Source organism: Podarcis raffonei, chromosome 2 (assembly GCF_027172205.1).
Source record: "Podarcis raffonei isolate rPodRaf1 chromosome 2, rPodRaf1.pri, whole genome shotgun sequence".
Lineage (NCBI taxonomy): Eukaryota > Metazoa > Chordata > Lepidosauria > Squamata > Lacertidae > Podarcis > Podarcis raffonei.
In genome coordinates this window covers 123,607,597-123,619,934 of record NC_070603.1, presented here as the reverse complement: position 1 = coordinate 123,619,934, position 12,338 = coordinate 123,607,597, and the positions used below count along the sequence as shown (strand labels likewise).

Genomic DNA, 12,338 nt, shown 5'->3' with positions numbered 1-12,338 from the left:
CTGATTGACATCCTATACCCTTTTAAAATGTGACTCTTTTCAGAGGGTGGGTGTTATTGGGTTGTTGTTTTTATTCTGGTTATATATGTTGTGATCTTTTCTGTGAACTCCCCTGAAACCTCTATGTATACAACAGTATATAAACTCAATAAATATAAAATAATAAGAATAAGAATCTTCTTGTAAAGGGAATGGGTTTCATGAGTTCACAATGTTCAGATGTAGGTACTCTATGTAGAGCGTGTATATATTTGCACACTTCCTAAAATAATATATTGGCCCTGACCCTAACGAAGGTGCATTGCTATTTAAAGTCCAAGCTGACCTTTCCACCCTATGCTGGCCCATGTCAAAACAGGGCAGCTGCTTCTCTGTGTTCTTGCAAACATGTTTTCTCCAGCTCTGCATCTGCTCCTCAAGCCACAGAGAGACTCCAGAAGGTTGTCAGGGCGATGCTTCCCCGCCTCATAAATATTCTTATTTTTCCCAGGGATTTCTCCAGAGATTCATGATTTCTCGCCCTGAGTCTGAAAAGTCTGGTGCATAAAATATCCCCTGTCTTGTCAATTCCCTAAACAGCTGCAGACAGTGAGAGGGATAGAGCAAAAAGCCTACATCACAAATGAAAAGTGGCTGTGCTCTTCCTTCTTTCCCTCGTGCTTTTAGGACACCCCAAACGGGCTAGTTTTAAATGTCACCACAAACATATTTTTGAGGGTGGCAGGTTGTGCACAACCATCTCATCCCCCTGCAATCCCAAGGGTTGTGTTAGAGCACCCCAACCTTCCAGGTGGCCCCTGAAATCCTATTTTGGTTGAAGAGAGGGATGAAGCTAAATATTGTTTTCAGGGTGGGTTGCTTGAACCCCCTATGTGAATTTCCTGTTGTTCTTGGTCACAAGGAATGGGTTTCAAGTCCCCCTGACCCATGTGGCCCCTTCAGCCCCCATTTTGAATTAAGGGCCCAATGAACCTGAATGTTTTGCTTGGGATGGGCTGTGAGCACTCAACACAACCAACTCATCAATTCTTTTCTTTTAATAGTTTTTATTTGATTTTGCAAGTATAAGATTATAACAATACAGCCATACATATCTATATTTAAAGATCTCTCCAAATCTTTGGACTTCGCAGCTTCCCCTCCATGGCTTCAACTGCATACTGTTCAATAGTCCATATTTTACATCACTCCATTTTCTCCATAGCAATTTCTACATTACAAGTGTTATTGCAATCCTGCTAATGTTTTCATCTGCTTACAGTGGTCATCAACTCATCAATTCTGATCAGGAGGAATGGGTTTTGATTTCCCCCAATCTTCCACATGCTCCCTGAAACTCCCCCCTTTTTTAAAATTAAGGGCCCAGTGGAGCTAAAGATTTTTGTGGGTTTCATGCAAACTCTCTATAAGCGTAGTGTGTTGCATGTCCCCACAGCCATCTATGGGTCCCAGAAACACAAGGGTCCTGAACACAAGGATCATAAAGTTCCCGCACCACTTTGATTGCGCTACGCACCCTGATTGCTTCTTGGTGCCTGGAGTACGGATGGCTCCCGCCTCCCGTGATTCTCCAATACAGTTTTGGAAGTTCCAGGCAGCTGTAAAAGTTCTAAACAGTTCTATAAAGTTTATAAAAGTGAAATCTTAGTCTGCTTCAACAGAAGTATAGTGTCCAGATCAAGGGACGTAATAGTCCCACTCTATTCCGCCGGGGTCAGACCACACCTGGAATACGGTGTCCAGTTCTGGGCACCATAAATTAAGGAAGAGATTGATGAGTTGGCAGGTATGGGGTGGAGAGTGACCAAGATGACCAAGGGCCAGGCAGGAATGGGGGAGGCCACCTCTCCATCCTGACCCTCCCAGGGAGGAAGAAGAGGAAGAAGACAGTATAGATTTACAACAGGGGTTTGACGGAAGTCACGGCTCAGAGGCAGATGAGGGGGAAAGTTGGGAAATCATGGGAGAGCCAGAGCAACACCTGGCTGACACGTCATTAGAAAGCATTCTAGACCCACCATCTCCCAGAACCCAGCGAGCCTTAAAAGTAGGAGAGCAAAGAGCTCAAAGACAGAGGGTACTTAGCACCACCCGCAGAGGAGGTGATGATGAATGAGGAAGAGAGAGAGCCGGGGGCTGGAGATTCACTGGGAGAAATAACAGGAGTGACAGTGGACATCCTTGTTCCGTTCCAAGAATAATTACAAAATTTTGGTAATGTGAATTCCCTGTGATCTATGTGATCTATATCTTCCAAAGTTTTAACAAATTTTCAGCCAGATCCAAATTTCATAACTACTTCCATTAAGTTGGTTGGTTCTACATGATCAAATGAGGGTAATGGTTTTTTAAACTGAAACATCATTTTTCAAGAATCTCACTTCCCTACCTTCTTGAAAAATAATATTTTAAGAATCAGATGCTATTTTTAGTTTTTGCTGTCAGGTGCTCCTTTGTGTTCAGATCAGGTCTCAGCAAAATAATGTAGCATTTGGGAATGAAGATGCAGCCCAGGAGCCCAGCACTGGAGGCCAAGATGGAGAAAACCTGCACGGCTACCATGTACTTCCCCTTGGTGCTCAGGTAGGTGGGCACAAAGGACACCCAAACACTGCAGAAGACCAGCATGCTGAAGGTGATCAGCTTGGCTTCGTTGAAGGCCCCAGGCAGATTCCTGGCTAGGAAAGCCACCGTGAAGCAGATGGCCGCCAGGAAGCCCATGTAGCCGAGGGCACCATAGAACATGGCCACAGACCCTTCGTTGCATTGCAGGATGATCTCCCCAGGCTGGGAGTGCATGTCAGAGTCTGGGAATGGTGGCGAGATCCCCAGCCAGATCATGCAGATGACAACTTGGACACAGGAACAAGAAATGACAATGGAGTTGGCCAGACTCTTCCCCAGCCATCTCCTCACTGAGTTCCCTGGCTTGGTGGCCAGGAAGGCCAGAACCACAGTGATGGTTTTTGCCAACACAGAAGAAACAGCAACAGAGAAGATGATGCTGAAGCCTGTTTCTCGGAGAAGGCAGGTCCCTTTCCTTGGCCTCCCAATGAACAGGAAGGAGGACAAAAAGGAAAGCAGGAGGGAGACGAGGAGGATGTAGGAGAGGTCCCGGTTGTTGGCTTTGACTATGGGAGTTTCGTTGTATTTAATAAAGATTCCTAAATCAAAGCTTGTGGCTAAGGACCCCAGTAGGGCAAGGGAAAGTAGGACAACCCCCAGAGATTCTTCGTAGGCTAGGAAGGTGATATGCTTGAACACACATTGATCTCGGTTATGGTTTGGATGCTGATTTTCTGGGCATTTTTTGCAATGGTCTGCATCTGCAAAAGAGAGAGAGAGAGTAATGCCTACTATTCTGGATTCAGCCAAGCCCTGAGCAGTATCTAGCCTCTGGGGAGGGATTCAGTTGTAGACCAAGTCAGTCTGGGACAGCCACAGATCACTACAGGTATTTAATTAGCTTTTTCTAAACATTAGCTCTACCCCGAAGAAATTTGGGACAGATTCCAGGGCTAGAGATTCCCAGCTTGGCCTCTGGCAGGTTGGGCTGCTTGGAGCCCCCTATACCAGGGCCAAAAGGAGGATCAGGGGTCTGTGCAGAAGTCTAATATCTATCCTAGGTCCATAACAATCTCCCTCCTTAAGGACCCCGGGACAGTTAAGTCTAGTCAAAGACAACTATGGGGTGCAGCATTCATCTTGCTTCAGGCCAAGGGAGCTGGTGTTTGTCCACAGACAGCTTTCCGGGTCATGTGGCCAGCATGACTAAACCGCTTCTGGCGCAAAGGGGCACCATGATGAATGCCACAGCGCACGGAAACACCGTTTACCTTCCCACTGCAGTGAAACCTAACCATCTACTTGCACTGGTGTGCTTTCGAACTGCTAGGATGGAAGAAGCTCAGAGAGAAACGGGACCTCAGCCCGTCGCGTGGTTTCAAACTGCTGACCTTCCGATCAGCAAGACCAAGAGGCTCCGTGGTTTAGACCTCCCTCCTTCACATTTGATCAAAGGTATTTTTTGGAGTAAGGATGAATAGTAGGGCTAAGAAGTGGGAAATGGGTGGGCAGGCATTTAGTGATTGACATGTTTATATCCTCCTTTCCCAATCAGCTTAATATATTTATATATAATGATGATGATGATACATTTTAGAACAATATCGTAAACAATAATCATAAAAAGAGATTGATGATGATGATAATTTGAACCACCCAGTTCTCTCCCACACATGAAGCATACCAGCCTGATCCTGCCCAGAAATGGTTTTGAGAGATTCCTGACTGAACCCTTCTCTCTTCCCCAAGGCCAGCCTTTCCCTTGGAGTCACCCACCTTCCTGAGTGGAGATGGTCCCTTCTGCACAGGGAAGACATTCATAACAGCAAAGAGGCTTCCCTTCCTGAATCACCTTGACGGATCCAGGGCGACAGCTTTCCACACACCTGGAAGTAGGAAGGGTCTAGGCACAAAGACGAAGAGCGTCAATGAGAATTGTTCTTTGAGAAATAGTATGTTGTCATCTGCTGTAGCATCTAGACTATAGCTTGAAACTCAGCATTTCCCATCACTGTCCATTACATGAATGATTCATGATTAAATTCAGAAAAAAACAAAGGACCTCCATTAAATAAAGTTCTGTATATGGGCCATGAGCTATTCACTACTGATAAAATACATGCAACAAGAGAAAAGCGAGGAACCCCCCTTTCCCCATTCACACAGTTTAGCAGGAAGCCTCCTTTGGCACCCAGCTGAGCAGAGGAGCTGTAGGAACTATCTGGAACAACGGCCCAGTGCTGGAGTTGACAGGCAAGTGAGGGCAGCAGCCCACAGAGCAGGGAGCACTTATTAGAGCTCATAGAAAAGAGAGCAAAATGACAGGCATGATTCCCATTCCCCGTCACCTGATTGAGCCACTTGGGCCACACAATGGCCTCCTGGTCGATGGAGCACTTCAGGTCTGGGGATCCCTGTCTGTCGATACTCCCAAACTTCACTCTGAGGACGGATTTATTGGGGAACACCACCCAGTTCACAATGTCCAAGTCGGCTGCCAGCTCCCCGTTCTCATCCAAATACACTCTGTCCATGGAAGAATTGTAGAACTGGGTGTTTCCTAGGAAAGGGTGGAGCTGGAACAGAAGCAGAGATGAGAGCATTTAGAATAAAGGGAAACATAGGCCCCTGTTTTGCTGGCCCAGAAATGGAAAGTGAGGGAGTTCCCAGCTAAAGAGGATTGGCAGCTTAAGTGGACAGAATATGCAGAAATTGCAGATTTAACACACAGAATAAGAGAGCAAGAAGAAGATACATTGAAAGAAGAGTGGAAAGCATTTATTGAGTATAGGGAAAATAACTGTATGCAGCTGAAAACGATGGCAGCATTAAGATAAACTCAACCACGTAAATAATGTTTAATGGATGTAAAAGTAGAAAACTGATTTGAATGGTTATAGCAAAATATACAGGGGTGTATAAGATGTAAAATGAACCACGGAAAGAGAAGAAGGGAAGTTATCGGATATTTTAGAGTTTGTAAAATGTTTATTTGGAATTGTTCGATTGAAAATTTAATAAAAATTATATAATAATAATAATAATAATAATAATAATAATAATAATAATAATGGAAGCATAATGACAATCCACTTCCCCTTTGCTTAGGGCTGGTTGCAGACTCAAATAGCAATGGAGGGATCTTGTCACTTTTGGTTCATACTGTTTTCTCTCTCAAACACAAACCCCAATCTTAAATTCAGTTCTCCACATTTCTGAAGCATTTTTTAAATAATAAAAAAACTCATCAGAATTCTGGGGCTAACGCCCCAGAGGACAGGATCACACTTCAAAACGACCTTGACAGATTAGAGAACTGGGCCAAAACAAACAAGATGAATTTTAACAGGGAGAAATATAAAGTATTGCACTTGGGCAAAAAAAATGAGAGGCACAAATACAAGATGGGTGACACCTGGCTTGAGAGCAGTACATGTGAAAAGGATCTAGGAGTCTTGGTTGACCACAAACTTGACGTGAGCCAACAGTGTGACGCGGTAGCTAAAAAAGCCAATGCAATTCTGGCCTGCATCAATAGGAGTATAGCATCTAGATCAAGGGAAGTAATAGTGCCACTGTATTCTGCTCTGGTCAGACCTCACCTGGAGTACTGTGTCCAGTTCTGGGCACCACAGTTCAAGAAGGACACTGACAAACTGGAACGTGTCCAGAGGAGGGCAACCAAAATGGTCAAAGGCCTGGAAACAATGCCTTATGAGGAACGGCTAAGGGAGCTGGGCATGTTTAGCCTGGAGAAGAGGAGATTAAGGGGTGATATGATAGCCATGTTCAAATATATAAAAGGATGTCACATAGAAGAGGGAGAAAGGTTGTTTTCTGCTGCTCCAGAGAAGCGGACACGGAGCAATGGATCCAAACTACAAGAAAGAAGATTCCACCTAAACATTAGGAAGAACTTCCTGACAGTAAGAGCTGTTCGACAGTGGAATTTGCTGCCAAGGAGTGTGGTGGAGTCTCCTTCTTTGGAGGTCTTTAAGCAGAGGCTTGACAACCATATGTCAGGAGTGCTCTGATGGTGTTTCCTGCTTGGCAGGGAGTTGGACTCGATGGCCCTTGTGGTCTCTTCCAACTCTATGATTCTATGATTCTTTAGCATTTCTGTATGATTTTCTCCTAGTAAGCATGTTTTTTGAAGGATGCTGCCCCCTTGGATTCTTTCAGAAAGAGTGAATTAGGTTCGTTTTTCCTTTCATGGCAAACTGAATGAAATCTCTAATATGGGCTTCAGCAGGGAAAGGCAGGAGCTTGGTGGAGGGAGCAGAGAGCCAGAGCAGAGTCAAGCGGGTGTGAAAGGAATAGAGATTAGAGACAGCCTGACCAATGTCATCTCCCCTGCCAAAAATAATTCCAACTTGCGGGGAAAGGAGAATTGGGCACATGATGGGAGCAATTGCTCGGGGGGCTGTGCAATGAGGCAAGAATAAGAATAGTAAACGGAATTGAAAAAAGTATATGTATTAAGGAAGGTTTAAAATGGAAAATGGGTAATGTGTTTTGCAAACCTTGGGTTTTTTCCATAGTAGTTTTTTTCTAAAGGGATCTGGGCTCTTGCTGAGATTAAGATTAACTAACTGGTTGCTGTTCTCTGCTAGCTAACATGTGAGTGTTGTAACCTTAGATCATGTGATGAAGGTATTGGATTGCAATATCTCCTTTTTGAAGGGAGTTGCCTTTTTGTCTTTGGCTCCAAAACTCAATAGAGGCAATATGTAAAGGAAGCTCTCCTGAAGGTAAAAGAGAGTGAGAGAGAGAGATCCCGAGCCTGTGCTGGACAGAATGATGTTCTCATTCTGTTATAAAGAGTTCTGCGAGTAAAGAGTGAATAATATTTCTATGCGCCTGGGCAATAATTCATTTCCAAAAGGAAATGAATGCTTCCAGTTCTTATGCTTCCAATCGTTTCAAACTGCACAATATTCAATATCTGCAACACTACAGTCGATTGTCATGCTCAGATGTGATGTCTATGAAGGGAAAGAAAATACCTGCCATGGCTGTAGCCTTTGAAGTCCCATTCTCTCAGTTCCCCTCTGCTTAGATCTAGATGAATATGCAGCATTTAAGGCACGAGCCACGGCTTGCATAGTGTTGTAGATCCTGTAGCTGTCTAGAGAGAGGATTCTTTCCAGATCATCTTGGGGAAGCCTCTCCAGTTTCTCTCTCTCTCTGCATCTTGTCTGGCCTTTCACTGAGAATGCATGCTTTAAATAGAAACAATTAAAAGCATCCTCCCAAAACTTCTTAATACCAGAGAAAAAGGGTGGAAAATCACTGTATTTTGCCCCTTTACTTGTCTCAGTGAAGAAGGAAAATATACCATGGATGTGTTGGAAAGATATGTCATTATACATCAGCTCCAGGGCGACATCCCACAAAACTGTTGTGATGAAGATTTTCCCAACAATGGATTTCATCCCTATGTCAAAAAACCTTTGTATGATGAGTAGTCCATCTAAGAAATAAGTCATTTCCCCGTAGTAAACAAATACATGCACTTGCCTCCACTTGCGGAATGGAAGACGAGGCATGTATACTCCATTTGTATTCAGTCCTTGGATGCTTTGTGAGATGACAACACAGACTCCGCTCTTGATGAGCACGGGTGTCAAGCTCTTCAGGAACCTCTCTCCATTGTCGCTGTCTGGTGCAAGGAGGCCAATCAAGGTCCATCGGAAGTGCTGGAGCAGCTTGACAATCCCTGGGTACAGGGCTTCTTCTTTGGGGACCATCCGGTAGAAAAAAGGGAAATGCCTCTTATCATTCAGAACATGAGAGACAAAAGCATAAGTGACCTGGGAAGAGAAGGAAGATTTGTATCTTGTTTGATTTCAGATCAAAGCCTAAATATTTCTAAGCCCAACATGAGATTGGGAAGGTCTTAGGAAGGAGGAAGGTCTAGTGCAAGGACCCTTTGGTGGGAACAGTGATTTCCTTGAAGGTTGTGGCAGCCGTAAAGAAGGCAAATTTGATGCTAGGGATCAACAGGAGGGTAGTTGAAAATAAGACTGCCAATATCATAATGCTATTATACCTCTCTCCATTCCTACCTGTGGGATTTTATAGATGCCCAACACGTTTGAAATCTGGATGGAGTTTTGAGAGTCGGACCCTTCGAGAACAGCCAGTAAGTTAGTCTGTTTACCACAGCTGTAGTTTGGAAAGTTCAGCTGCCCAATTGACAACATGTCTAGCAAAGCATCATAGGTCACCCTTCCATCAAAAAAGTTCTCATGGATGCTGTAGCCCAGGGTGATGTTGGGTAACAGCTTTTGATTCTGGTTGATCGCTTGAATGGCATACAAGAAGGAGAGGAGCTGCCAGTACTTTGTGGGTCCTTTCCTGGGGGGAGAAATTATATACATGCCAGCACTGTCCAAGTGATATTTCTGTTCTACCTCTAATATTCAGCTCTACCTCTCTTTCAAATCAGAACCAGTGAAGGCAGTGAAGGTCCTGTGTGAGTGTCTGGAGGCGGTGGGACGATCAATATGGCTAACCTGATCCAAAACACCCACCCACCCCACTCACACATGAAAACAAAGACCACCACAGACAACCACAAATGAACAACCACACCCTAGGCCAACCCCAACCTCTCTCACCACCAAAGGAACACAAGTGAACAGCAAAGAACCTGCACAAGCAATACTGACACCAAACGCTACATATAGTAAGTAAAATAGAAAGGCACAGTGAAGGTCCTGTGTGAGTGTCTGGAGGCGGTTGGAGGATGGATGGCAGCTAACAGATTGACAAGACAGAAGTAATGTTTTGGGGGGACAGGAGGCAGGCAGGTGTGGAGGACTCCCTGGTCCTGAATGGGGCAACTGTGTCCCTGAAGAACCAGGTGCGCAGTCCGGGAGTCATTTTGGACTCACAGCTGTCCATGGAGGCACAGGTCAATTCTGTGTCCAGGGCAGCTGCTTACCAACTCCATCTGGTACGAAGGCTGAGACCCTACCTTCCCGCAGACTGTCTTGCCAGAGTGGTGCATGCTGTAGTTATCTCTCACTTGGATTACTGCAATGCGCTCTATGTGAGGCTACCTTTGAAGGTGACCTGGAAACTACAACTAATCCAGAATGCAGCAGCTAGACTGGTGACTGGGAGCGGCCGCCGAGACCACATAACACTGGTCTTGAAAAATCTACATTGTCTCCCAGTACGTTTCCAAGCTCAGTTCAAAGTGTTGGTGCTGACGTTTAAAGCCCTAAACGGCCTTGGTCCAGTATACCTGAAAGAGCGTCTCCACCCCCATCGTTCAACCCGGACACTGAGGTCCAGTGCCGAGGGCCTTCTGGCGGTTCCCTCACTGCAAGAAGCCAAGCTACAGGGAACAAGGCAGAGGGCCTTCTCGGTAGTGGCACCCGCCCTTTGGAACACCCTCCCACCAGATGTAAAAGAGAAGAACAACTTCCAGACTTTTAGAAGCAGGCAGCCCTGTTTAGGGAAGCTTTTAATGTTTAACAGACCACTGTATTTTAATATTTTGTTGGAAGCTGCCCAGAGTGGCTGGGGAAACCCAGCCAGATGGGTGGGGTATAAAAATATTATTATTATTATTATTATTATTATTATTATTATTATTATCATCATCATTATCAGGGATCTAAGACAGTGATTAAAAGATCCAGAAAGCACTATCATAATTCCGCTTAGAGAAAGTAGATATTTCCCCCTTGTATATTAAACCTAAGGCAAACAGACACCCTTCTCCTACCACCATTTTTCAGAAGAATCCTGCAGAATCAGCCCCGAGGCTCATCTGTTCCAGCATTCTCAAGGCGGCCAACCAGATGCACATGGAAAACTGAGAAGCACAAGAACTCTTCCCCTACTTGAGATTCTCAGTTACCGGTACCCAGAGGCATAGTGCCTGTGACAGTGAATGGAGAACATAGCCATTGTGACTGGTAGCCGCTGAGAGCCTAATCACCCCCAAATTTATCTGCCATAGGGGTCTTCTTATGTTCTTAAAGGCAGGTACCAGATCATGAGAAAGGCCCCTGAAAGTAACTGGAGATGAGTTGGATCTCATGGAAATGGTAGCAAGTGGAACACCAGGAACTCCATCCCCACAAAAGGTCTTACCAATAAAAGCTGGTGGAAGGACATTGGCTAAAGATATGATGATGAAACACAGTGTTTGTGGCAGAAAGGACCCCACTGATGAGGTGGTCTCCTGGCCTGAAATAATTAGGTGAATCTATCTCATCCCTTTCCAAAGACAAGAGGCATTTTGTCTTCAGTTTCCCACAGTCCCCATAAGGCAGTAGAAGCAGTAGAATGAGGACCATCTTTTTTCCTCCCAGGAACGAGCACCTCCCTTACAAAGAATTAGAAGTCTTTTGTTGTGGTCCTTGCAAGATGCAGTAACTTTCTTCTTACTAAGGGAGCCCTGCAGAGGGGTCACATCTGAAGTGGAGAGAAGTCAAGCCAAGCTCATTCTGGTGCAGTTATCATCTGTCCTAAATCTCAGCCCCCCCAAGTTTTGAGTGGCTCAGGAGGCATATATCTGCCAGACCTTTCTGCCTCATATCCATAACATCACGTTTAGTGGACTCAGATGTGATCTTTGGAAGCAAAAAAACAACACACACTATCATTTTGATAATTATATGGAGAAGAAGTACCACCTCTGCAAGTTCCTAGACACTTTATGCAGCTCCACCTGCAACTGCAGGGCTGAAGAAAAACATGTTTGCGAAAACTCCAAGATCTGCCTCCAAACTGTGAGATGCAAATGCCAAAGTTTGGTGAAAAATCCCAAGATTAAGAGTTAGAAGTTCCCTGAACTATCATACGTGAGCCCTGGCAGAATCCCCCCTCCCCCGCACTGATGCTAACACAGGATAGGGCTATTCTGATGAATTTGAGAGGGGGAAAAGGGAACTGAAATTTCACGTAAAGACAGAGGCGATTCAGCAGATTTTTTGGTAGGTTTTTGTTTTTGTTCTTGTTTTTATTATAGACTTTTTGGTCTTATCCTGTATTTTTATGCTGTGAACCACCCTAAGATCATTGGGTGAAGGGCGGTATACAAATTTAATAAAGAAACAGACAAACCAACACTTGGACTTCCAAAAAAGCTTTCAACAAGGTGCCTCCTGGGTAAGCTTAGTAGTCATGGAATAAGAGAAGAGGTCCTCTGGTGGATCAGGAATGGAAGTTGCAGGAAGCAGAAAATAGGTTTAAGTGGATAGTCCTTCAAATGGGGGGGGGGGCTGCCAGATGTTCTTGACCAAAAGCTCGCAAGGATAATTTGGCTACATCATTTGGCACCAACTAAAGAGTCTGCAGTAGACCCAAGGGCAGCCCCAGAAAGAGTGCATTGCAGTAGTCCAGCTCCAAGTTTTCCATTACTCCAGTGGTCAGGCTATTCCTGTTCACAAACAGCCATAGAGGACACGTGGGTCTCTAGTGACAAAGGGTATCCAAGAGTACCCCCAAACTATGCACTTGCTCCTTTATAAGTGGGAATCATCCAAAGAGCCCACAAATTGTGTGTCAAGCTCCTGTGTTCCTGTCACTCCCTAAGTGATGAAAAACCAGACAAGACAACAGCATAACATTGGGTCCAAATGAGCCACAACTCTATTGATTACAGATGTGAATGGTTTGGCATCGGCATTGCGTATAGCCATTTATTCCACCCCAGTCCATCTGCTGGGGGTGCATCTAAGGGTAATCCACACCTGCCCCCCATGACTTACATCAAGTATGGGTAACCACCGAGGGGCCCCTGTTGGAGG

The 12,338-nt window shown here is 44.9% G+C and overlaps 1 protein-coding gene across 1 annotated transcript; it reads right to left on the bottom strand.

Moving 5' to 3' along the window:
• Nucleotides 1-1,154: 1,154 nt before the first annotated feature.
• Nucleotides 1,155-9,049, bottom strand: LOC128409490 (vomeronasal type-2 receptor 26-like). The gene is made up of 5 exons (XM_053380016.1): nt 8,634-9,049; nt 7,572-8,378; nt 4,914-5,141; nt 4,342-4,468; nt 1,155-3,326 (listed from the first exon to the last, which is right to left on the bottom strand). The coding sequence occupies exons 1-5, from the start codon at nt 8,946-8,948 to the stop codon at nt 2,416-2,418; spliced, it is 2,388 nt and encodes a 795-aa protein (XP_053235991.1). The 5' UTR covers nt 8,949-9,049; the 3' UTR covers nt 1,155-2,415.
• Between the last annotated feature and the right edge of the window lie 3,289 nt (nt 9,050-12,338).

Coding starts and splice junctions, on each gene's coding strand:
- LOC128409490 (XM_053380016.1), bottom strand. CDS start 8,948: ATGTATATAATTTCTCCCCCCAGGAAAGGACCCACAAAGTACTGGCAG. Junction 8,379..8,633: donor GCATCTATAAAATCCCACAG/GTAGGAATGGAG, acceptor TTCTCTTCCCAG/GTCACTTATGCTTTTGTCTC. Junction 4,469..4,913: donor GGCCCAAGTGGCTCAATCAG/GTGACGGGGAAT, acceptor CTTTGTGCCTAG/ACCCTTCCTACTTCCAGGTG.